Source organism: Peromyscus maniculatus, chromosome 14, assembly GCF_049852395.1.
Source record: "Peromyscus maniculatus bairdii isolate BWxNUB_F1_BW_parent chromosome 14, HU_Pman_BW_mat_3.1, whole genome shotgun sequence".
Taxonomy (NCBI): Eukaryota; Metazoa; Chordata; class Mammalia; order Rodentia; family Cricetidae; genus Peromyscus; species Peromyscus maniculatus.
Genome location: NC_134865.1, coordinates 16,533,357 through 16,558,876, shown reverse-complemented (window position 1 = coordinate 16,558,876; position 25,520 = coordinate 16,533,357). Strand labels below are relative to the sequence as shown.

General features: G+C 46.6%; 1 protein-coding gene and 1 long non-coding RNA gene across 12 annotated transcripts in view; one reads left to right on the top strand and one right to left on the bottom strand.

Moving 5' to 3' along the window:
- Npas3 (neuronal PAS domain protein 3) overlaps positions 1-16,880 on the top strand; it is an 846,664-nt gene extending 829,784 nt beyond the window's left edge. For 7 of the 11 annotated variants that reach the window (XM_042260622.2, XM_042260617.2, XM_015994173.3 and 4 more), the window contains 3 exons: positions 7,403-7,550; positions 10,883-11,007; positions 12,722-16,880. In XM_042260622.2, the coding sequence (XP_042116556.1) occupies positions 7,403-7,550; positions 10,883-11,007; positions 12,722-14,082 (1,634 nt within the window). In that variant the 3' untranslated portion in view covers positions 14,083-16,880. The remainder of the gene's footprint in view (positions 1-7,402; positions 7,551-10,882; positions 11,008-12,721) is intronic. The other 4 variants (XM_042260619.2, XM_015994172.3, XM_042260621.2 and 1 more) reach the window with 1 other exon arrangement.
- On the bottom strand, positions 11,686-12,725 carry LOC143268421 (uncharacterized). The gene is made up of 2 exons (XR_013044298.1): positions 12,044-12,725; positions 11,686-11,790 (listed from the first exon to the last, which is right to left on the bottom strand). It is a non-coding gene; the product is annotated as an uncharacterized LOC143268421 (long non-coding RNA).
- Positions 16,881-25,520: the final 8,640 nt, after the last annotated feature.

Here is a 25,520-nt window from a genome sequence, read left to right as displayed (position 1 = left end):
AAAACATTACTCTTATGATCCAGAAAAAAAAAAAAATCAATACTTCTAAATCTCTCCTAAGTCAACTAGCCTAAATAGAATCAACTCCATCACTTTTTTATCATACGACCTGTTCTTGATCTTGCATGAGTTATCTTTATATTTTCCTTAAAACAATAGCCTGCATATTGGAAAAGGTCCTTTAAAGTGTGTTTAGGTCCAGTTGAGCAACATAGACTTGAATTCATGTATGTGGCTAGTATACAACCAAAACATCTGTGCCCCACACACCCAAGCTTCTTTATGAACATGTTGACGATTCAGCAAAATGACTATATCCAAAAATACAGGGTCCACTGAGGATAGACAGGTCCATTTCATCCCCTCTGCCCCTTTTTACCTTTGGTCTCTAAATCTCTATTACTTCTAGGTTTCTAAGGTGAGGACTTCACCCAGCCTAGGTCACTTAGCAGATGCACCATGCTGTTTTGCATATAGTTGTCACCATTATAACCTGATAGTGAAACTGATAAGACCCGCTCCATTTCAAGACAACTGGAGAGGAATCCATGTTGAGGACTAAAGGAAACGTGTCAACCACATTCACACTGGTGACTCCTCCATGAGTCAGTTGCCCGGTGTTAGGGGCGGGGATTAATGAGCACTAATGGACACCACTGCCCATCAGTGGGCAAGGCCCATGGACAGGCTTTGTTTTCCATAAACACCAGCTAACACACAGCAAAGCACTCAAAAAAAATCTTCCTGGGTGATTAGAGAAACCTACCATTTCCCTCATTCCTCGCCAGAATCCTTTCTTGATGCCATGCTAAAGAGTTCTCTGGTTCTCCTTTATATAGTAAATATTTTCAAAAAGAAGAGTATAAAGACCAAAAAACACCATCCTTCACTGTGTTAGGTTGAAAGGGGCAGGAATGAATAGCACTGAAACTCTCTACTTGGGCTGCAAGCAACTTGAAAAAACCTCTGAGGGCTGTAGAGGTGGTGCACTGGTTGGTAACACTGACTGATCTTCCAGAGGGCCAGGGTTCAGTTCCCAGCACCCACCTGATGGATCATAACCAGCTGCCTGTAACTCCAATCCCAGGTGATCCACAGACACCAGACATGCAAGTAGTACACACACACACACACACACACACACACACACACACACACGCAGGTGAAACACCCGTACACATGAAATTTTTAAAACCGACTCTAAGGTCTTGGGGGTCGCTCACACCACCATGCCTTTTATTCTCTCTGTCTGAGAATACCACCCCCACCCCCCCCACGCCAACAGTGTTTAAAAGTCTTGGACTCCAATTCAGTACATTAGCATGAGGAAGAGGGAAATTTATTTTTTAATCTGAACAAATTGACATGTCCTAAATCAATGGAAAGTTTTCTGCATGATTCAATATTAGCAGTTAATAAAGATCTATCCATTGGCAGGGCAAGAGGACAAAGCCTCTTCTGAGGTTTAAACCACAGATACTGGCTCAGACAGGGCCTGCCATTAGCGTGTTAGAGGGAATCCATATTTGATGCATAGTCATTTCACAGAACATCCACAGGTCCTTTGTCTCTAAGCTTGGGACTCCCGTTAAATATCAAATCTCATTCAACGTTACCAAATATTGCTCAGCACATAGATTTACAAAAAGAAAAGAGGGGAGGGAAAAAAAAATCATCTAAGACATAGCTAGCTCACTAATTGCATTTCTATAGGAAAGTGTGCCTGGCATCAGAGCCTCAAGTCATCCTCTGAGCAGATCTAAATGAAAAACTGTCTCCATCGCAAGTAAATAAAGCTCTTAACACAGTCTCCAGCTACAATGCTATGTCTCCCATGGATTTTAACAGTGACCTTCCTGTGAGCATCAAGGACTTGCACTTTTTAGATAAGGAAATTTGTTCTTGTTTTAAGCCTGTGTCAGGTTCATTCTCCGGTAGCTTACAGTTTTCAAAAGCAGAGGAAAAAGTAATCCAGAATTTTTTTTTTTTTTCAAAAAGTCTGTTTCCAGAATGAAGTTCCCTGTCAGCCTGCCTTGGGCCTTAGGTGAAGAAGCAGAGATTAAAGAGTCAGTATTCTTTTTCATGTTTCATCTGCCAGTTTTGTGAATGTAGAAAGAAAACCAGTGGCCACAGCTAAGCACCCAACTGTGGTATTAAGTAGAAAACATGATTTTAGCACACACTCTCTTACTTAAACACACATTCTCTCTCTCTCTCTCTCTCTCTCTCTCTCTCTCTCTCTCTCTCTCTCTCTCTCTCTCTCTCTCTCTCTCTCTCTCTCTCTCTCTCTCTCTCTCTCTCTCTCTCTCTCTCTCTCTCTCTCTCTCTCCACTTCAATGCATTTGAAAACCATCTTTGAGTCCCTAGCAAAGGGCACCCGGTTCTCTGCTCCACAGCCATTGATGAAGGTAGCTCAGTGAGGGGGTACGGGTCCAGCAGATGCGTGCACCCTCCTGCCGCCATGATGATAATGAAGCTCTTTGTTCAGCTGTGTGGATGTGAAGTGTGGCTTCTCCCGATGAGCTCACCATTTCCTAGTTATTCCAGACTTACCTGAATGCACCAAGTATTGCAGCCTTTTAATGCATATGCAGACCGTTAAATGTCCTTTTGTGAGGCGCTCTGCTAAATGACCACTTCATTCCACTGCCTCCTCCTTCCTGAGACACAACTAACTCCCTGTTTAGACTCTGCCTTTGGTTTTGTAGAGCAGCACCAAAGGAAGAGGCCACATTCTCTCTCTCTCTCTCTTTTTTTTTCCTTCATATTTCTGAAGGCGAATTCGTACGGATTTGTTTGTATTTACTAACAGAATGATATCCCTGCCACAGAAGCTGGCTTCCTTTGTGTCCTTTCAGTCAAAGTCTCTGTCTGGGGAGGAAGTTTTCCCAAAGAAAAACTTAAGTCCTTCTGTTGGGAACTGTGTGCAGGGGGGACACAGATGTGCCCCCCATCAACAAAGTTGGTGGGATTTGGAGGAAAGTGACTGTTAGTTCCAAACAGAACATTATTGTACGCTGGCCTATAGTCTTGAGTCAAGAGAGCAAGCGTCATTTTAAAAGGACATTCAACAAAGAGTGTCATCCCGTCTTTCATTGGAGGGGAGGTATTTGCTATCAAGGGTCACATGTTTTCAAATGTAAGCATCTCACAGTTGGCTTTCGGGTATGCTATCTGCCACTCCCTTCCCAGGTAGGCACAGAGGGTGGTGTTTTTGACTAAGAGTCAAACAGACCCTCAATGGTGGTTCCTCCATTGCTAGATGGGCAGGCCTCAACCAGGAGGACCCAATCTGTCCCCACTGTGTTCATCACCCAAGTGCAAGCTCAGCTCTGTCTTAAGACACAGCTTGTAACTCTCAGGTGCCTTCAGTGTGGAAGGAAGGTGGGTGGTGGGGAGTGGTCCCATAAAACCTTAGCCTCCAGAGACTACTGGAGCTACCCCAGATCAGGAAGAGAAGTGTGCCTGGACCATTCTGAGAACACCTGGGGGAACCCGCTTCTCCTCCCTGTAGCTTCATGGATACTTCGTAAAACTCTAAGAAAAGGTCATTGACATTCTCTGAGATTTTAAAACACAAACTAATACCTCAGCCATATCCCCTCAAAAGACCTAACTCGAAAGATGTTTTGATGGGCTCAGTCAATTCAGTTGAGGGATGGATGCACAAGGTAATCAACCCAAGAATCTCGGCAGCAGAATGTAAACTTTAGAACAAGCCACAAGGATGGATGCCAGGCCACATGCCGGCAGTACTCAGCCCACATCTCACAGAGAGTAAAAAAAAAAAAAGCAATCGACATGTATGTCCTCTTCATCTACTCCCTTCTTGTAACTCAAATGCTTGGCTGCGAGCATACCCCAGGGCTCATTGGCTTGATGAGAAGTCTTTTCAAGGACAGCTAATTCTTTATTTATTTATTTATTTATTTATTTATTTATTTATTTATTTATTTATTTATTTATTTATTTATGAGACAGGGTTTCTCTGTGTAGCCCTGGCTGTCCTGGAACTCATTCTGTGGCCTAGGCTGGCCTCGAACTCGCAGAGATCCGCCTGCCTCTGCCTCCTGAGTGCTGGGATTAAAGGCGTGCGCCACCACCGCAGCCGCCACCACCACCGCCGCCACCACCTGGGGGGTTGGCTATTTTTAAGGACTGCCATGTCAACCCACTTATGTTGTACTTATTTCTGGTTTTCTCCACAAAAGGGACTTTGTGAAGAGGACTGAACTAAATAGTCCTTTATTTTCAAACCTACAACTCAAAAATAAGAATGGCAGTTACTAGATAACAGAGAATCAAGAGGGGCTTTTTTTTTTTTTGTATTTTTCAAGTTCTCTAATTTATTACACACTAAAAATCTCTTTCAAACTGGCACCAACGTGGCGTTTCTTCTTGAGCTGATTAGGACCACATGAGCTCAGGAAAAGCTGTCAGAGTCCGCCTGTGGCACAGCTGGAATGATCCAACTGATTTGCCAGTATGGTTTTTTTTTTTTTCCTCAAGAAATAAGCTTCATCCCAAAGTTATAAATTTATATTCTGGGAGAAGATGTGAGCAAAAAGTACTTCCTGATTCAGTACAAAGAAGATATCGTGGTGACTTCTCTTACGTGGACTTGAAAACAAAGGCAGCCTGGGTGACATTTTGGTCAACATTTCGTTCTCTCGCGGGAGCGAACATCCTGTCTTCTCTGTGAATTCCAATGACACATGGAGGTCTCATTCAGAAAACACCAACCTACAAGTCATGATTGAAGACCATGTGAAGATGCCGGCCCTTGAAAATTCTGTTGAAGTCTAGGGAACAGTTGTGACCCAGAGAATGCCTGTCTTCAGTTGTGCACCAGAGGCTGTGAGACCCACCCCTCAGTATCCTCCACAGTGACCCAAGCACAGTCACAGCGCTCCCTGACTCCAAAAGGAGGAAACCAAACCGTGCTTCAGTCCCTCCCTGGCCACCTCCACCTGTCTGCCTCCTTTTCATTCGGGGCTTCATTCTCGGTGAGGCATTCCGGAGCCTGCTTTAATGAAGGACTAAGTTAATAGTTAATGTATTCATGGACCCTAATGAATTGGTGCTTTATCTTCTCACCAAATGCCCTTAAGCAGACCAAGCCACCGTACCTCATCCTACAAAGATGCCATTGCATCAGCTCTTTGTATCCGAGATGTTGTTTAGTCCCTTGTCTGCGAACTGTCTGGGAGGCTGGTGTCTGAAGGAAGAAAAGGATAGATCTTTCTGTGGATCCTTTACATTTTAACTCGACCTTCCAATTCATTTCTTCACCTACCCCTTTCAGTCCTCTGTATTCTGGACTGGGGGTTTTCTGTGGTTCATTTGTTGCCTGTTCTGGGTTCCATTCTGGTCCAGAGTCCCTAACTCAAGCTGTGCCAGCCTAGACTGCTAATTCAACAATGTTTTCATGTGATTCTTCAAAAAGATGTCTTTAGTCTTTTTGTCTTTGTTAAAAAAATACTAACACCATTAGGAAGTACCCTTTATTCTGGTACAAGGCATATAGAATTATATCACCAACCAGACTGGAGTGCTGTGATTTCCTCTGTGAAGAATTGCATAAGCCACTGTCCTCAATTCATAGTTAACCAGGCTGAGAGGATCTGAATAAAGGCACATCGCGTTGCATGCCACGGTGGGGCCGGCCGTGTGGCCCGCATGGCACGTCACTGCCTTCTGCCTCTGCCAGGAGTTTTGTAGCCTGGGAAGCCATGCATGCAGGAGGGCAGGATTCACAGGCCCCCACAAAAGCAGCACAGGATGCTACCTGTTAGAGGCTTGCCACCAAGGGAAGGGGACAGTCCCCGGCCTCCCAGGGCCCCGCACTGTGTGGCAGCTTCAGAAAAAAACTGGCTACCATGTGAAACATTCATGGAGGTGTTTTCAAGTAACAGTGAAGGCATAATTATTAAATTCTACAGCCATCCATTTAGCATATTGTGAGAAAAAAAAGAGAGAGAGAGAAGAGTGGGAAAAGGCATGGAGGCCTGTCTGCTTGTAGACACAGTCCGTGGAGGTTTGATTTGTGGTCACTTTCAGAGGCAGGAAGAGTTTCGTCAGCCCGAAACCTTGTTCTTTTCCAAAGTGACTCCCTCTCCCCATCCACACCCCCCCAAAAAAAATCAAAATGTACTTCATGAAACTATTGTATATGAAGCACTTATTAGCCGTAATTAAATGGACAATATGAATTTACTACGTCTTTAGGACTCTGGCTTGTTCTGGTTTAGAGCAAGATGATTAATGCAAATACATATTACTTGAGATAACCATTTAGCAGCTAATTTAGCCAAATTTATTACAGCAGTTAGAGGTTTTTCATTTTAGCAGACGGAGACAAGGACATGCCAAAAATGGGTCATGTAGACGAGTGCGCACTGCCCTCTAGTGGCCGGCAGGCTGGTGAGCTTTGGGGGGGGGCGGTGAGCAGCGGTCTCCAAGTCCTAACATCAGAGGCTTTCCTGCGATCCTCTCGATCCATTCCCATCCACAGCACTTTATTTAGGGGATGATTTACTGCAGTTTCCCCTTTTACTGGCTCAGGAGAACCCAGATACAAATCAAATCTCTTTCAACTTGGCAAGACTCTGGTTCAGGTATCGTTTTTTAACATCTGCATTTTTAAAGCTCTCTTACAGTGGGTATTTAAAGGCGCCGGTTCACGTTGCTGAATGTCTTCACTTGTTCCTTCGTTTCGCGCCCTATTTCGGTGTCTGTGTAGAGTCGTCACTCTGTTGGGCTCAAGTCAAGTCAGTGCCGCGCCTCTCCAGCCCGAGTTTCTCTCCGACTCGACTGGGGGATTTATTTTGTTCCCACCTTCAGCCGTCTCAGCACACTTTGCCCCGGCTGACCAATGTAAATTTAGTTCATCCGAGGACTATAAATTCTGTAAGACAAGATCAAAAGGAACAGATGGCTAAGGACACGGGTTGGTATCGCTCAGGCTGAAAGGAAGTGATCAAAGACAGAGGGGGGGTTAGGCCTCTTCAGAACCATTCAAATATCCAGAATCTCAAAGAGGGCAACTCGAAGCTATTGCATAAATCATACACAGATTTGCCTTTCTTACCATGTGATGTTAAACCCACTGACAGTATCCACACCACATTAGGTGTGCTCCGAGCCAAAAAGATTAGTAGTCCTTTTATTCTTCCCTTCACACCATGGCTGCCCAGAAGGGAATACGGGCTCACCACAAATGCCAGGAACCCTAGCTGGGCAGCTGCTGATCCAGGGAGATGTTGACTTCATTTGTGCTAATGGTATCTTAAGTCGGGCATGCACTGGACTCCCCTACATTCGGTTTGAGGTTGGGCAGAGGCGAAAATCATTAATACACCGCCTTCTGTTTTGTTTTCTTCCCCCTCTACCCCTCCCCCAGTGCTGAACAAGGGTCAGTGTGTGACGAAGTACTATCGCTGGATGCAGAAGAATGGAGGCTACATCTGGATACAATCTAGTGCCACCATAGCAATTAACGCTAAGAACGCGAACGAGAAGAACATCATCTGGGTGAATTATCTTCTTAGGTATCTCTCTGTTTCATTCCTCTCTCGGTTACACACTGCACACACTGTGGTTAGTTAATAGCTGTCTTTTCCAGGGCTGTGGGTAGTCTGCTCTTCTTTCCCCCCAAATTTCAAAGAAACAGGAGACTATCAAAGCCCTGTTTTTAATCTTGGGTTGCCAGTCTTTGGAGAGGTCTGGAGAAACTGGTCTCCTTTCCTAGTCCATGTCCCACCCAGGAAGGATGGAGACCACCTTTGCCTGCAGCTGCAGTCTAGACAGAAAGCGTCTCCTTATCTCCTCCATGCTTTTGCCTCTGCACCCCAATCTCTGAAAAGGTATGCAAAAGGAGCCAGTGGGGAATAGCAATCCATCCCCTCAGCCTTCTGCATAGGGTTTTGTTCTCAGGGCACTCAAATTTTGGTAAGCAAGATGAACCACTTTGTGAGAACACTATCAATCTCAGTGTAAATAATAATGATAATGATGATGGTAATAATAATAATAATAATAATGATAATAATAAAACAGTCTCTTTTTGCCTGCCACTTTAAGCTCTTAGACAAGTTTTATGCTCTTAAAATTCGTATCCATGGCAGTCCACATTCAACTGCTCCCTAAATGCTACTCTGAGGTACCTTTTCTTCCTCTTTCCCTGTGTCTGTTCTGCTTTGGGATTCCAACAATCTGAATGGTTTGAGTTTGAGGATAAGTCTTCTGGAAGGTTCGCTGCCAGTCTTGTCACAAAGCCATCATGGATTGGGTGTGGCTCCTGCCCACCACCATCATGCTAGCCTTTGGCCTCGGTTGTCCTGAAGGCACCAAGCAGGATCCATGTGTGCTGTGCTCTGAGCAGGAAAACTTCCAGTAGAGCTAATGAATGGAAGTCGGTGCCCTCTGGCTGACAATTTCGACCAAGACTACCTGAGTCCCATTTTTCTTAGAGACAGCCAAATGGAGCTGAGATGTTACCCAGCATGGCTCATCAGCACACTGGCCCTTCAGTGTTTCCCACACTTTGGCCTTTGACTGGAGGCATGAATGTGTTTGCTTCCCACAGCATATCAATCAGACACTAATGATTATTGCTCTGGAGAGGGCCTTAATGGATCCCACTTACAAGAGTTTTCATTCCTCTACTTCTCTTTTTTCTTTTTTGACCTCTTCTGCTCTGTATTAACTCTCTCTAAAGGTAAAAGTGTGTGTATTTAATGTGGCTTTAACTCCAAGGCTTGATAATCAGGAGGACCGTCCCCTGTAGTTGAGATATTATCATGGGGTTCTGACATCAAGGGACCCTTGTAAGTCATTCCCTGAAACAGTCACTATTTCTACTACAGAAAGCCGTGAACGTTCCTGTAACAGACAGGAAATAGAACAAGATAACATCGCACACAGATGCTTTTTGCTACGCAAAACTGGTAATGTCGCTAGGAAGAAGTGAACACTGGTGAACATTCCTAGAGCTTAGACGGTGTCTGTCTCCCATGTTAATGCACTGAAGGGATCTGAGGTCGTATATATGTTTGTTATCCACATCCTGTGGGATTTATTTACTTGTTTTACTTATTTCCTTGAGAATGTTGGTTAGTGTGTTTATTGGCTACCATTACTTTAGACTAACTCATTAGCCACATGACGTCCCACTCTGCCCGCCGTGGCAGCAGTAGCAAGGAACAGAAGACACTGGATCAGCACCATCAATCTAGCCTAGAGTCGAACAGCACCAGCCCACAAGCACGTGGTAACTCCATCTCATCAAATTCCACACAGGCAGGAAGAAAGCCCTTTGGGCACGAAAGGCCAGCCTTCCGGCTTCAGAGCCTTGGTCTCATGTGTGGTAGGCCTTTTACAGACCCATCCTGAGACCAGTAATAACTGACAGCGAACTGGAAACAGATGATCACTGAGACTACAGGAAGCTGATGCCAGTGGGCTGGGACAAGCCAGCTCACACGCCAGCCACTCGTAGGGGCCATTCTGTAGGCTGCAGAGCTGGTAAAGAAAAGCATTCCTTGGCACAAGAAAAACTCCTATATTGCCTTTTCCTTCCCACCTTCGTAGCCCAAAGGGATTATTCCTTCCCAAGCAATACTCCACAACTAGGCCCCGTCCAGGCTCACCTTCCACCGTTCAGAGCACTGCCCTCTGCCTTCTTCCCATGCTCTGGCAGCACTTACTAGGATTCTAAACTAAGAGTGCTCCGAGACTGCCACGTGCCAAGCCTGCCTTCCTACCATCAGTGTGGACTGATGATCTAGAAAGGGCTGTTGCCGTTAAAGCTAATTCACACTAAGGAGCAAATGCCTGCTAATCCATCTTAGTGAATTAACCCTCCCAGGTACGTTTGCAGTTTGAGAGTAGACTGGAACAGTGACTTCTTAATATGAGCACATGACTCCACGATCATCTGTCGTCACTGCCTCGGCCAGCCCGGTACGAGGCAGAAGAGGCATTTCCCATTTGGAGGCAAGATGCTTTGCTCATGCCTTGAGGTTACAGAAGCCTCTACGGATCATACATTTGGCAGCCTGGGATCGGCTCTTCCAGAAGATGGCTAGCTCAAACCGACCAAGCATTTCATTTCCGGAAGAGGTTCATGTCTAAATTAAAAAACCCCGAAAAAACATTAAGCGCGCCTGTGTACGTGGGTTCAGCTCCATTCTGTTAGGGCCCCTCTCACACGGGGCCTCTCCCACTGCAATCAGAAGCCCAGCTAACAAGCCACAGGTGTACGCCACATGAGCCGCTGAAAGTGTGATTGTAATGGGGGTGCCGACAGTTCAGGAGGCGCGCGTCCCAAGATGCACCTGTGCATCTGACAGATCGTTAGGCACTGAGGGCCTGCCACCCACCCCCCCCACCCCACCCCCCGCCCCCCCCACCCCACCCCCACCTCCCATAGCTTTGGAACCATCCAAACAGCTGAGAAGTTGCAGTGAGGAGCCAAGGCAAGGGTACTGAGGCAATGAACTCATTAGAAGCCCGGGAGAAGGTAGGACGCACCAGGAGGTGTGGGAATGAATCGCTGAGATTTCCTCTCATTGGCCCAGCCCCCAGGTGTAAGGCCAGGAGGAGCGTCAAGCCGCCGAGTTCTCTGGCCCCCAGTGGTACCTGATTATTTAAAAGCTTTTTAGTGGCTTTCATGCAGCATTTGGGGGCATTCAATCATTGTGGCAGGGCGCACCTGTACCCTGGCATGCACAATCCAAGTTTCTGTGAGAAGTCCCAGGAGGAGCTGAGAAATAATTTCCAGTTTAGCCCTCTAAACTTCCTCCACTCCAGAAGTTGAGGGCAAGGGAGTTCAGGAGATGATGAATGCCTGCCCTCCTGATGGACGCCTTCCTTCCCACAGTAATCCTGAGTACAAGGACACGCCCATGGACATTGCGCAGCTCCCACACTTGCCGGAGAAAACTTCAGAATCCTCCGAGACATCGGACTCGGAATCAGACTCTAAAGACACCTCAGGTATAACAGGTATTACTTCTCCATGCTCTATAGCTAAGGCCGGCCGGTGGAAACTACGAGGGGTGGGTAGCAGCCAGAGGGCCATGGTCAGATGCCCAGCAGCTGGCCAAATCACGTAACAGGATGTATCTAGAGTGAGTTGTTCCTAACTGATTATCTCAAAACACACCAATGCATATATCCATCTCAGGTGTAAATATATATGTTGTAGCATATATGTGTGTAGATAATTGGCACAAACACGCAGGACAGATTAAGTAATCGCTCAATGTTAGCCCTCCCATCCTTACGGAAGGAATCATACTAGGCTCCAGGGCTAGAAGCAAATACCAGGAATAGCTCTGCCAGCCCAACAGGTGATCGAAGTTCGGTCTCCACCAAGCTGTGAAGGAGCCTCTAAAACAGGATATAAATCCACGAGCGTGAGGCTTTTTTTTATCTGTCTTGTCCATACTCCATACTATCCATAAACAAGGGGCAGAAGTTGTTCTACAAACTTTGCCCCAGTAAACAACTTCCAACATAATACAATACTAATGCAGTAAACTACTTCCTCAGGTGCCCGACTGTTACTTTTTATTTCTGGAAGTATTTATAACAAGTCCATCCTGCCCCATCCCCACCCCACCCCCGTTTCTGGTTATCTGAGGGAGTAGACCTCTTGGGGGCTATGGAGTGCAAGAAAGATTCCAGAAGCTATAGGACGTTTAGTCGTCTTCCCGTTTCCAGTCCCCTTCTGCCGTGGACACATGGTGAGCTCAGAATGTATTCTCCATTACAGCTGCAGAGACGCTAAAGAAGGGCAAATGAAGGCCTGAGTGGGTACAGGGTCCAAGGTTCTAATCCACTCTGCTCCCCCACCGCTGTGGCAAAGCCACAGCAATCAGCATCCCCTCCGAGGCTGTGACTGTGGGAAAATCTGTCCTCCCCCAAATGAGAAAAGCAGGTCCCTCCATCAGCCTCCCGCCCTTAGAGCACCCCAGCTCCAGGGTTGTGGACAAGGAATGCCTGTATTCCAGACACAGCTTGGGATGTGGGGGCGCACTTTATGGTAGAGCTTGTTTTCCTGGTCCCTAAAATGTGTTGAAGTTTGGTCGTCGTCGCCTCACCCCCCCCAGCTGAAGTTCTAGAATTGTCCCTGCCTCTCGTTTCTATAGTGGTGAACAAAGCCCCTTACTATCATGAGCTCATAGTTGAAAAAAGAGACAGAAGCAAATAAAAAGACAGAGGAGTCAAACAGTGAACGACAGCGTTGCGGAGGGAAAACCACAGATACCGAGTGGGATTCAATAATGAGTAGATGCTCGCCAGTGGAAATCACAAACCTCTCCACAGTCCCCTGACACTCCATGTCTTGTCTTCTATATAAACCATATTCCGGGTCAATCTGACTCCCTGGTGTGTCCACAGGACTTCCCACAGTTGACTGTGCCTTTGTCCCCTGTTCACAGGCAGTATCTGAGCGGGAGGGTCAGGGCAGACCCTGGAGGTCTGCATTAGTGGGGGGTGTGGGGCTTTGTTTGCAGAAGTCCTCCCGGAAGGGGCGGGTACTGCTGGCCTATGGCCCGCCCCTTCCGCTAAACTTCACCCAAGCCTGGGCTTTCTTGTTAGGCGGGCGCTGTGGCTCATGCACGCTCCGCGGGATCGTGGGTTTGCTGCCCTGCTAACACGGTGTCTTCTCTTTCCCCTCCTGCCCACCCCGCCACCCGCGGGCCTCTCGCAGAGGACAACGAGAACTCCAAGTCCGACGAGAAGGGCAATCAGTCGGAGAACAGCGAAGACCCGGAACCCGACCGCAAGAAGTCGGGCAGCGCGTGCGACAACGACATGAACTGCAACGACGACGGCCACAGCTCCAGCAACCCCGACAGCCGCGACAGCGACGACAGCTTCGAGCACTCGGACTTCGAGCACCCCAAGGCGGCCGAGGATGGCTTCGGCGCGCTGGGCCCCATGCAGATCAAGGTGGAGCGCTACGTGGAGAGCGAGGCGGACCTGCGGCTGCAGCCCTGCGAGTCGCTCACGTCGGACAGCGCCAAGGACTCGGACAGCGCGGGCGAGGCGGGCGCGCAGGCCTCCAGCAAGCACCAGAAGCGCAAGCGGCGGCGGAAAAGGCAGAAGGGGGGCAGCGCCAGTCGCCGGCGCCTGTCCAGCGCGTCCAGCCCGGGCCTGGACGCCGGCCTGGTGGAGCCCCCGCGGCTGCTGTCCTCACCGCACAGCGCCTCGGTGCTCAAGATCAAGACGGAGATCGCCGAGCCCATCAACTTCGACAACGACAGCAGCATCTGGAACTACCCGCCCAACCGGGAGATCTCCAGGAATGAGTCCCCGTATAGCATGACCAAACCCCCCAACTCTGAGCACTTCCCGTCCCCGCAGGGCCAGGGGGGAGGTGGCGGCGGCAGCGGCGGCGGTGGCGGCGGTGGGGGAGCACTGCACGTGGCCATCCCCGACTCGGTCCTCACCCCACCGGGCGCCGATGGCGCGGCCGGCCGCAAGACTCAGTTCAGCGGCTCGGCCCCAGTGGCCTCCGACCCGCTGTCGCCCCCGCTCTCCGCATCCCCGCGGGACAAGCACCCCGGGGGCGGGGCGGGGGGCGGCGGCGGGGGTGGCCCTGGTGCGTCCAACTCCTTGCTGTACACTGGGGACCTGGAGGCCCTGCAGCGGTTGCAGGCAGGCAACGTCGTGCTTCCGCTCGTGCACCGGGTGACGGGGACCCTGGCGGCCACCAGCACGGCCGCGCAGAGGGTCTACACCACGGGCACCATCCGCTACGCACCTGCTGAGGTGACCCTGGCCATGCAGGGCAACTTGCTACCCAACGCGCATGCTGTTAACTTCGTGGACGTTAACAGCCCCGGCTTCGGCCTCGACCCCAAGACGCCCATGGAGATGCTCTACCACCACGTGCACCGGCTCAACATGTCAGGACCATTCGGCGGCGCCGTGAGCGCGGCCAGCCTCACGCAGATGCCCGGTGGCAACGTGTTCACCACGGCTGAGGGACTCTTCTCCACGCTGCCCTTCCCGGTCTACAGCAATGGCATCCACGCGGCACAGACTCTGGAGCGCAAGGAGGACTGAGGGGGGGAGGGGGTCCCACTCGGAGGCATCGTCGGAGTTTTTGTTTAGACCTTTCATTCTAGCACTTTGAATTCGAGCAGGTCAGCGTCTTCTCACAACACGGCGGCCCCCCTTCCACGCCCCCCTCTTTCTTTCATTGGACTTATTCTTTCTTGTAAAGACATGTTTATTTTTTGCCTTCAGAGGGTCAGATGACCAGTTGCCTGCCATTTTGTCTTCTAAGATGTGTGTTGGGTTGTTTGGCTTTCCTTTGCATCTTTATTAAGATGTCTTTAATGTGTATATGCCTCTGCCATAGAATACTCAGTCTTGTGGTCAAGAGATTTCTCAAGTGACAACCGTTGGGTTTTCTTCCTTAAAGATCTTGATATGATCAAGATGAAAGAGACACGCATACATGATTGTGCCCTGTTTGACTAAGTCAAATGAAATGGGGTGGGTGTTTTTTGGTTTTCCTGTCCCTAATTCCTTTGAAAATAGGGGGATAGTATTTTAGAATTTTATGCAGAATTTAATTCTTTTTATGATTAAGATTTTAAGATTTTCTTACTTGCACATAAAAATAATTTGGGTTCTTAAACTTAATTTCTGGCCTGTGACTAGAATGTTTAAAAAAAAATAAGTTGGACTAAGTGGTAATTACTGAAACATTAACTTAATTTCTAAAACCATGGTGCTATCATTTATTAATCTGTCTTCATACAAAATGCAGCTCCCAGGCTGGGGTATGGAAAAGAAACTGTGTCTTGTCCTGGTCTGGAGCCCCGTTGCTACGTCTCCTTGGTTAGTTAAGACAAAGCCCTCATTAACGTTTGCTGCAGGACTTGGATTTACCTCCCAACTAACAAACATAGCCTCGTTTTCCATTTAATGGGTCAGTCAAGCCCTATTAAAGGGGGCTTCTGGACAACTCCGACTGACTGGAGGAGCAGTTTAAGTACATACTGCCTTTCGTTGAGCTTTTTTTTAATCCTTACTCAGTCTAGCTGAGGCTGATTCTGCAACTTCAGTAACATTTGAGAGGAAAAGGAGGAAAAGGAGAAATAGTTAACATGTTTTTTGTTTCTTTGGGATTTTGTTTTGTTTTCATTTCTTGCTAAGGAAAAAAAGAAACACAGGTTGTATTGGGGGCTGATTTGATGGAATTTATTTCCCTTTGGTTCTTAGTTCTAAGTTGAAACCAACGAGTTTTTAAAACTAAAGAATGGGTTAATGAGCTCAGACAGATAACTGCAACTGAAAACCGCACATTCAGTGAAGAAAGAAAAAAAAAGAGAAAAATAAGAAAAAAAAAATAGGCTCTTTTGTCTTCGTTGCCAGAAATCAGTGTGCTGTCAAACACTCCAAATGACTGTCCCGTATAGATTCTTCTCCCACTTCGTTGTTGGGCAGCTGTGTGTTAAGGCGTCTAATACCAGATGTGAGAACTGTAACGTGTACAACGTGTTCGTGTCCTTGGCTGTGGGTCCCATTGCAGTTTCAGTGTGTGTTCCTATATGCAGTATATGCTAAGCTAACGTAGTCGTTTTGTCCACTGTCTTCTCTGTGCTCTGTCTCTAGTGGAGTGGTACAGTCCCATTCCTGCAGTCCTAGTGAATCAGTGACTCTTGGGGGTTAGTGGGTTTTCGTGGTGGCCTTTCCCTGTGGCGTCACCTATACTGCTTCTACTGTCTGTGAATCCTGTTTTCCTTTGCTAAGTCCCTGCTGTTGCTTTGCTGTTGTATATTCCCCCCTCTTTCCCTCCTGGACTCCCCCTTCCTCTCCTCTGCTTCCCTTTCCTGAGACCCCAAATCTAGTTCATTCTCAAGAGATTTAAAAAAAAAAAAAAAAAAAAAAAAAAAAAAAAGACTCGTAACTAGCTCAAGGTTAATGGAGCCATTCTTCCCACAACGGAATTCTGGGTGTGACTTTCCCGGAGTGCTACGCAGAGCACTGAAGACTAATGCTCAGACATAGTGAATAGACCGATGCCATCCAGCCTCAGCTGTTGACACTCCCAGAGTCCCTTGTGCTCTGCCTCTAAGCAGTGGGTGCTTTTCTTTGGTTTCCTTCCACGTTGGCTGCTGGAGCAGTATATAAAGCAATTACCCGTGAGACAGAAAACGATTTCCAAGGCCAACCAACACTTTTTTAAAAAGCAAAATGGGAGGGGTTAATGGAATATAGAATTGTCATATCTATTTGTTTATCTGTGCAATGCTAATATAGTAACTCGGCTGTCCTTTGAATTATCACCGTGCTGAGTGGATTCCTCTAGAACTTTGGATTCCATGAGTTGGGCCCAAGCCATGGTGGAATAATAACAGAAGGAAGTTAAATGCCACAGATCTTAGCACTGAGCTTCCTTGAAGGACTTAAGTCAGTTGAAAGATGAAGAAAGCCGACGGAGAAATTTGCAGATTAGTTTCCGAAGCCGTACTCTAGCTATCGAACAATCAAGGGAACGCACCTATCAGCTACAAAGAACAGCTAGACAGCTGGGTTTTTTTCTTTTATAAATGTTTCTGTGTTGTGTCAAAATGATTTCTGGTGATTTAAACTAACAGATAATCACAGCTGCTGTCTAAATCCATAGTGTTTAAAATTACAAAATGAAAAAAAAAAACACTTCATTACCTGTGAAGACTGTGTCTGTGTTTTTAACTATTTCTTGTACAAATATATGAAAACTTTTATGAGGAGACTGGTGCCACGTAGCTGAATAATGTGGAAAGGGATATTCTGTTCGTAAAGCCCTTAGCAGTGTTACCAACTCTACAATATATATATAAAAATAATTAAAACGTTACAAAGCGACAGCTATGCTACATTTGTTTTGTGTGAAACTAACCGGACTTAACTTCCTGAGTGCCTGGCTTATTTTGAAACATTTTTTTCATTGACCATTGATAATGCTGCAAATCAGAAATGTACATACTTCATTTACAACAGGGTTCTTTTTATACTTTTGTAGATTCTCATACATGTCACATACATGGTTGTCTTTATGTAACTTAATTTTTTCATCCGCAGGTGCCATTTTCATAATAAACTTCTCTTGGATTTGTTACTATCTGGCATCATTTCTTGTACATGTAATCATCCTGACTAATGAATGCTGGTAGTATTTGTTTAAGCAGGTACCTTGGTCATTATTATTTATTTTGAAAAACAAAAAAGCTTTTTGAAAAAAAACGCATCCATATTTTTGCTAGTTTTGGAGAAAAAATACATATATATGTAGCTTGTTTCCCGATGAGGCTGACAAGGCACATATTACAATGCTAATCCAAATACTACACGGACCTTTCTTGCAACCATCCTGAATTTCCAGCTACCCCAACTCATTGTCATAGTGAGCATCTATTGTGCACGTTATCAAAGCTGAACAATGGGGCTGCAACATTAACCTCTGTGGGAAGAGTGCATTTTTTTCTTGATTAATGCACAGTAAGTGATGACAGTTTTCATACATTAATCATTTAAAATGCACTCGGTATTTTCATTTCCTAGAATCTATAATGCACAACCAACTGTTCCATTGCTTATGTCCTCTCTCTATCCTCGGCGCCTACTTTGTGGACAGGCTGAGGAAGTCATGGTTGGGCTGTGGTGTTTAAAAGCGAAGTGTTCTAAGAAGTGTTTTCTAAAGTGCAGCTGGTATCTCAAAGGTAAGGAGGAGGTGCATCACTGGTTAACTCTATACACTACAAAAATGGAGACAGCTGAACTGACAAAGGAGATGACCTGTTGCACAGAAACTACAGACAATAGTAACTATCACCTTCTTGGTTTTAAGTCTTCAATGGCATTTGTCACATTGCAGGTAGCTGTTGTTAATGGGGGCGTAGACAGGGCAGTGTAAGTTAGGGTTGTATGGCTGTAGGTTTCTCTACTATTCCCTACATGACCCTTACTCAGAAGTACTTAAAATAAGAGAAAGAAACACACAACTGAGTTGGCCCAAATCCCTTCTTCCCCTTTGCTCCTGAAAGTCAGAGAAATACTAAATAGTTAGACTGAGAAAGCAACCATCAGAGCTAGAAACTCCATCCTGAGTGAGTGATTGGTGAACAAGGAGGGAGCCACCCAACAGGCTCTGGTAGGACCTGGTGGTACTGACTCTTAGAATGGCTTTCGGGACTCTGTATGTGGCAAGGTCTCCTCAAGGCACAGGGACAATTGTGGACTGTGGACAGTGAACGATGCTGGTGGTTAGCCATGGCATTCTACCCCTAGACACTCAGCCCCATGATCCAGAAGTGGTAGCAGTGAGGGTTAGCAGCTGAGTTTAGTCCTCATGGATGGTAATTCTTGCCCATCTTCCCCTACTCCTAAGCAGAGTCTATTTACATTGAGAATGTTTGATCAGCTAACTAGGAAGCAATCTGGCCTGTGTAGTGCATTGAGGGCAGGCGATGATGTATAGAAACGACCACAGGAAGTGGCTTGTCCAAGCCAACACTCTTCTCCAGCTTCCAAACCACAGAAAGGTCTTGGAAGAGAAGGACAGACAAGGAAGAACCTCTTTGCCGGCATTTTATGTCAGTGAAAAATGCAAATTGTGTCAAGTAACATTATTCCCAAAGACTACAAACAACAGTAACAGCAAGTTTTCCTGCAACACTAGTGTGAGTGAACACCCACAGCTGCCTTCTGAGCTCTTGTGTCTCCTAGACAACCATTCTAAAGGGGGGACAAAGGCTGACCTGGAAAATTCCCCATGGACATGAACCATTGTCTGTTCAACTTCATGGCCTTCAAGAGTGGCCAGGACTATGATTTGCAAATAGTGTTGACCCTGTGAAGACCAGCTGAACAGTGGCCACGGGAGACAAGGAAACATAGCACGACCCATCAAGGGGCAGAGATTCTCCTGAGACGATCCGTGTTTGACAGGACAGCTTGACTTTGTATCGAGAGAAGAAGTTCAAAATGGGTAAAGCAGCGTGTCCACCCCTTCCTATGTCATGGCTGGCACAGAGTGGCCCACTGAGAAATGGAGGACAGTCAGCTGTGTGTTTACAACGTTGTCCTCTCTGTATCCAATATCGACATAGATAGAGAGAGAGAGGTAGGATTTAAGCAGTTCCTGATTTGGTACACCATGACACTGTATCCTGTGGCCAGCTATATAACAGATACTGAACTCAAAAGGAAGCTTATTTTCAAAGCCTCCTAGATAAGCACAGGGTTATACAGCAGTCTTCTGGAGACGGTTAGGAATGGGGAGGGATCCCCATTATAGAAATTCTAATGCTGAGGGTCTTTCTAGCCCACTGTCGGAGAATTATAATAAAAGGTTGGAGCTGAAATCTCCCTCCTGCTGTCAAATTGACCAAGTCCAAACTCTCTTCTATCTGCATAGCTTTCAAAGATGTGAAGATGGAGGTCAAATATTCAATAAGGCTGGAGGCTGGAGGCTAGTTCTCCCCATGGAATTGTTGGCTGAATTCTTTCACATGCTAGCTACAGGCATCTGAGTAGATTTCCCTTGTATAGATTTCCTAGGACCACTTGATTACCACAACCTGGGTGGCTTTCATGGCTCTTGGAGGCTAGAAGACTTGAGCTAGACTGGGCTCCGTGCTTCTCTCTCGGCTTCCGGCTTTACCAGCGATCCTTAACAGCCCTTAGTGGCTATCCACATCACTCCAACACCCATCTCCTCTGTGTCCCCATGTCTTCACACGGAGTTCTCCTTCTATACCTTCCTTGTCTAAGGACACCGGCCACATCCAGTGCAGCTCCACAGACAGACTTGATAAGGACAGCGAAGGCAGACAGACACAGGGACGCACAGAAAGCTGCAATGGGGTGATCTGGGCTCTGGGCTGGAGAATCGCAGCACCCCAAAAGTGCAGCCTGTTTATTACATGCAGTTGAGCAGAGAGGCAGGGTTACCCCACACAGCTGAAGAAGGAAGTGGGGTAATTGCAGATAAACAAGGAGGCAGGGCTTATGGCGTACAGCTGCTTCAAGGAGACAGGCTCAGCTAATCTCAGGAAGGGCAGTCTCTCTGGGGGAGCGGTCCTCAGGCCATAAATATCTGGGGAGATAAAGCGATGGTGGACATTTTCTGCACACACTATCAACACTCACATTCAGACCCCCATGAGGAAGGCAGTGCCATTCCTCTGAGCCTGAGGCTCTGGAGTCCTTGATTTGGCTCTGCTCATGCCAACAGTTTACATTCACTCATGAGGACTTCATTCACTCCGGAATTCCTCTGCTCTCTACAGACACCAATCTCATTGGATTAAGGACCTTGTCTACTCCATTATGACCTCATCTGTACTAATTACAACTACAGCACCCAACAACAACAACAACACACACACACACACACACACACACACACACACACACACACACACACACACATGCAGTGGTGCTGGGTGACTTCAACTTTTTTTTTAACTTTTTATTTATTCTTTGTGTCTTTCCCATCATGCATTTCAATCCCGTTCATTTCCTGATCCTTTATATCTGCCCTCTGCCCTTGCAACCTCCCCCCAAAATGAATAAAATAAAAGAGAAGAAAGGGGGGGAAAACCCTCTTTTTTTTCCAGGGCAGAGGGGACAAGTCCACTCCTAAGAGTCCATATTCAGGTGCGTCATTGGACATATCACTCGGCTGCAAATGTGAGCAGTGTCTGCATGGTATAGAGGTCCTCATCCGTCTTTTGATTTGGGACTCCAGCTCTTGAGGTTGCATGCATTTGTTAGCTGCTAAATCAAGTTATCGTCTTAATGCAAACCTCTGCTCCATCAGAACACCTAGGTCTTTTCACAGTGTGTCAGAGTAGGTCTCCCTTCCTCCTCTAGGAGTTCCGCCCCCACCTAATGTCGGTCTGTCCCATGGTGAAAATTAATTGAAGGGAAGGGGTTCGCTAAGAACTGGAGGTGAGCAAGGGCCTGTCCCCTCTGAAAAGACATTCCCACTTTCATTGTGCTTTACACACCCTTCACACAGACTGTGGAAAACAGAAAACATGTGGAAGTCTGAGTGTGGGGACACAATGCCCTCAAAACAAACACTTGCAGTGGGGTGCTCCCTTGTAAGTAAACTGAGGCAAGAGAAAACCAACCACGAGGAGGAACTGGGAAGAATTAAAGTGCCATAATTAAAGCCTGTCATGGACCCAGAATCAAGACAGAAAAGCCAACACTCTTGGCACATGTGTGCAAAACCTACTCAAAATTATAAAATAGAATTACGAGCTCTAGCCCTTCACTTCCCGGAACATTTGGGAGGCTCCTTGATCCTTTTTTATTGGTCAAAATCAAGAATAGCCAAAATACATTCACCAGCTGTCTGTTCCTCCCAGAATTAGAATTTTTAGCCCCTGATTTTCCAGCTTCTCTCTTATACCTTTCTGGGGACATGCCATCACTTATTACACATTCACTTCTTCCTATTTGCAGTCTCAAAAATAACAAAAGGAATGACTATATGGGAAGGATTTTTCTGAAAAAAAAATAATTTGGGTTTTTAGAAATAATATGCATGAACTATTAAAACTAAGGAAACAAAGGAAGCAGAAGGTAAGGAGGAGACACCCCTGTACTGCAAAGGTGCCCAGATTTATAGTGGAAGAGTCAGAAACAGGATGTAATATCTGTGTGACCCCCACCCCACCCCACCCCACCTCCCTGAAGCAAACCATTATGCCCTTGATGAATTATTGACTTTGGAGTTTTATCTGTGCCATGAATAATCTAAAACTTGGGAGTCTCAGGGCACAGTTCATAAACAAATAATTATATCACAATGATAATTTTTCAGGAATTGCGACATCAATCATGGCCATGTTATTATCAAGTACATTTTCTGGTTGCCTCTATTCATCAAACCCTCCTCCCTCTCCACCCTTCCGCACGACACAAGCAAAACTCATCACCAGATTGCCTCTTATTTACACATCACTCAAGGGGGGACAGAGCAGACGCACACAGAACGGGCCAACCCAGCATTTATGAGAAATGAGTTTTCATTAAGAAAGTTCAAATTAAATGTATTGAGAAAGATGGGGGGAGGTAATTAATTATTCCAGCCTCCCCCAAAGAAGCTGTCTGAAAAGATTTTACTCAGAAGATAAAAACAGACAGAAGGTTTGTTCCGTTTCAGGCAATACTAATAAAACAGAAGGAGCTGGTCTCAGAAATCCAGGAAAATAAGAATACAGTGATGTACCGCTATATATGCATCACTCACACTCATAAAAAGCTTGGCCCCGATTCTGAACATGGAAGAGGCAAATGGAGCCGAAACCAGACACTGGGGAAGACACAAACCTCCAAGTCTTCACACACAGCACCAGTGGAGCTGACAAGGCTTGAGTCTGGTCTACACTGCATTTCTACAATGGTACCAGAGGGCTAAGGATTCCAAAATAGCAGTACAAAGGTATTCTTAGTCAGGCTACTGTGCTGCTTCCCATCCCCTAAGGTCACAGGATTCCTCTTCAGGTAACGTGTTCTTCTCACAATTCAAAAAGAGGAGGCGAATAACAAAACAACGTCCGAGAAACTTCCCCGCTGAGATACAAGGTTATACAACTAGGCCAACGCAGTAATAGGCAGCATTTACCACCAACGCACATGCAGGAGAGCTGTCTCCTGGTCTCTGCTTCCTGACAAATGGTGCCTGTGAAGCAATGTACACTGAAATGAGCGATAGAATATTAAAAATTCCTAGCAGAGCCAGGTGTACAGAGCACACACCTGTAATCCCAGCATTCAGAAGGCTGAGGCAGGAGAATCTTGAGTTCAAAGCCAATCCAGGCTACACAGTAACACCCCGTCACAGTAAATAAACTCCTCCCAAGGAGGTACCAACCCTGAGCATCCAAGATAATCCAGTCCTGTAGGATGTTCTGAGTTTAGATCAGATGATCTCCTCCTAGTATTAAAAGGTGACTAGGGAAAAGGTGGGCTGCTGCCCTACAGGGAGGACAGAGAGCTAGGAGACACCGCTCCCAGAGAGGAATTAAGTCCAGCCTCATAAGCCCCTAAACATCATGCCACCCAGGAGCAGCTCAAGGCCTTCAACAAACTTTTCCCTGTCTTCTGATGCACTGTCCTTCCCCTTATTGCTTTGGTTTCTAAAATCTTCGAGTTTCTTGAATGTGCCCAGACACTGTAAAGCACCCTGCCTGTTGGGGATGATTATATTTGTTGACATGGTATCTTATTTAAGGTTTCTATTGCTGTGATGAAACATCGTGACTAAAGCAACTTGGAGAGGAAAGGGTTAATTTGGCTTCCACTTCCACACTGTAATCCAAAATCCAAAGTCCACACTGTAGACAGAGTCAGGACAGGAACTCAAACAGGACAGGAACCTGGAGGCAGGAGCTGAGGCAGAGGCCGTGGAGGAGTGCTGCTTACTTTGCTGACTTGCTAGTCACGGCTTGCTCCGAGAACTCTTTCTTAGAGAACTCAGGACCACCCACCCAAGGATGGCCCCACCCACAGTAGGTTGGGCCCACCCCCCATCAATCACTAATTTTAAAATGCCCTACAGCCAGATCCTGGGGAGGCATTTTCTCCATGGAAGGTCCCTCCTTTCAGATAACAAGAGCTTGTTGCAAGTCGACATAAAACCAGCCAGCACACAGGGGAAGAACAATCTTGACTGTGGCTCTCTCCTTGGCAGGAGCTCCTGGGCCACGTAAAATGGAGAAAGTGGGATGAGCACTAGGAAGCATTTGTTCTCTCTGCCGCCTGGTGGCAGACGCAGTGTGACCAGCCCCTCGAGCTCCGCGGCTGTGGCTTCTGCGCCATGTTGGTCTATAACCTGGAACTTGGAGCCAAATAAGCCTTCTCCCTTGTGCTGCATTCACAGCAACAGTGAGAGAGAGAGAGAGAGAGAGAGAGAGAGAGAGAGAGAGAGAGAGAGAGAGAGAGAGAGAGAGAGAGAGAGAGAGAGAGAGAGAGAGAAGCACAGAGGAAGAACTAAGACAGCGGCCCCACTAAAAATGCTCAATTTCCCCCTTCAAAGTATTCTCCACGAGAAGCATACCTGGTCTCTGCCCCACTCCATCCTTCCTCACTCACAAAGTCTCCATCGTCAGAGTGGTGCTCTCCCTGCTGAGCCCCGGGTCCCCCTCCACCCACTTGCCCTTTGGCCTCCTTTCTGTATCGTAAGAGTTCCTCAGGGTTCTACGTCAGTTTGTTTTCTGGGGCTCAGGGGACCGTTTCACCTCTTGACTACCCCACCCTCGTTATCGTCTCCTCCTGTCACCCATTCATCTTGAGGAGGCCCGAACACACCAGCCAATAAGTCCGTCCTTTCAGGAGATCTACCCTTTAAAATAGGCCGAGGGGGAATGACTGTTCATATTGGATCCCAGGAAACTATCTGAAGTGCACATCAACCAGGAATTTTCCTTCTTCTCCCATCTCTAGTCCTCCAGGGAAGAGCCAAGAGCCCTGAGCTGGACCTGCATAAGCCCCTGCCTGGTCCTTCACTGCCGGGAACTCTCCTCTGACGGAGGGAGGCTGGGCAGTGGGGAGAAAAGAGGAAGAAACCAGGGAGGAAACATGTCATACATTAAGACTCCTCCAAAGGGAAGGGACAGCAGTCACTGGCCACGTACACTGACCTCGTCCTCCAGGACTCATTCTAGAGGCCTTGGTCTCCACTGCCCAAATTCACAGGCCCCAACACACACCTCTGCTCTGGAGGCATGGAAAATAAGAAATCTTAATCCTCTAAAAGAAATGTTCCCACAGTACAAATGAAACTGCTCTTCCCTGAGTAGCATTTTTCTAGGATGAGGACGCTCGCAATTATTCTTCATTTTGAGCATTTTGAATAAATTAAAAGAGGGCTCCACTTTGTTTCCCTACAGTTTTCACCTGGCTTCCCTCGGTGCTGTCCTGGATATTTACATAGAGTTGCCCAAGTTGGAGACATTTTCAGACATTGATTAATCTATAATTCTTTGAAGTAGGGAAACATTATTATCTCCACTTTACAGATGTGGAAACTAAGACCCAGAGGTTAATGACTTGCCCAGAGGTCAAACGGCCAGTCAATTGCAAGTGTGGGTTTTAAAAGAGGCTCCCCTATCTGCTCCAAGGCTTAATTCAAGTTTGTTCTCAGCTCATCTGCCCTGTTCACATCAGAGCTGCCTCCTACATCCTGCTGTCTCTAAATCCGCCTCAAGGCCCTTCACATCCTTCTTGAAAGACCAAGACTCCTTTCTCTAGCCTCAGTCAGCATCCTCACTTCCTGTTCTTACCTGTAAATAAGAAACGCTGGTTTCTTCCTGGGGTATTTTGCAATGGATTTGCATCACTAAATAGAACTATTATGTCTACATAATACATATACATTTTTATATAATAAACAAAAGTCCCGTAATTCTGTCTAAATCTAGAATCTAGAGTTTTGTTGTCTTTTTCTTTCTTTCTTTTTTTTTTCTGGTTTTTCCAGTTTTTTGTCCTGG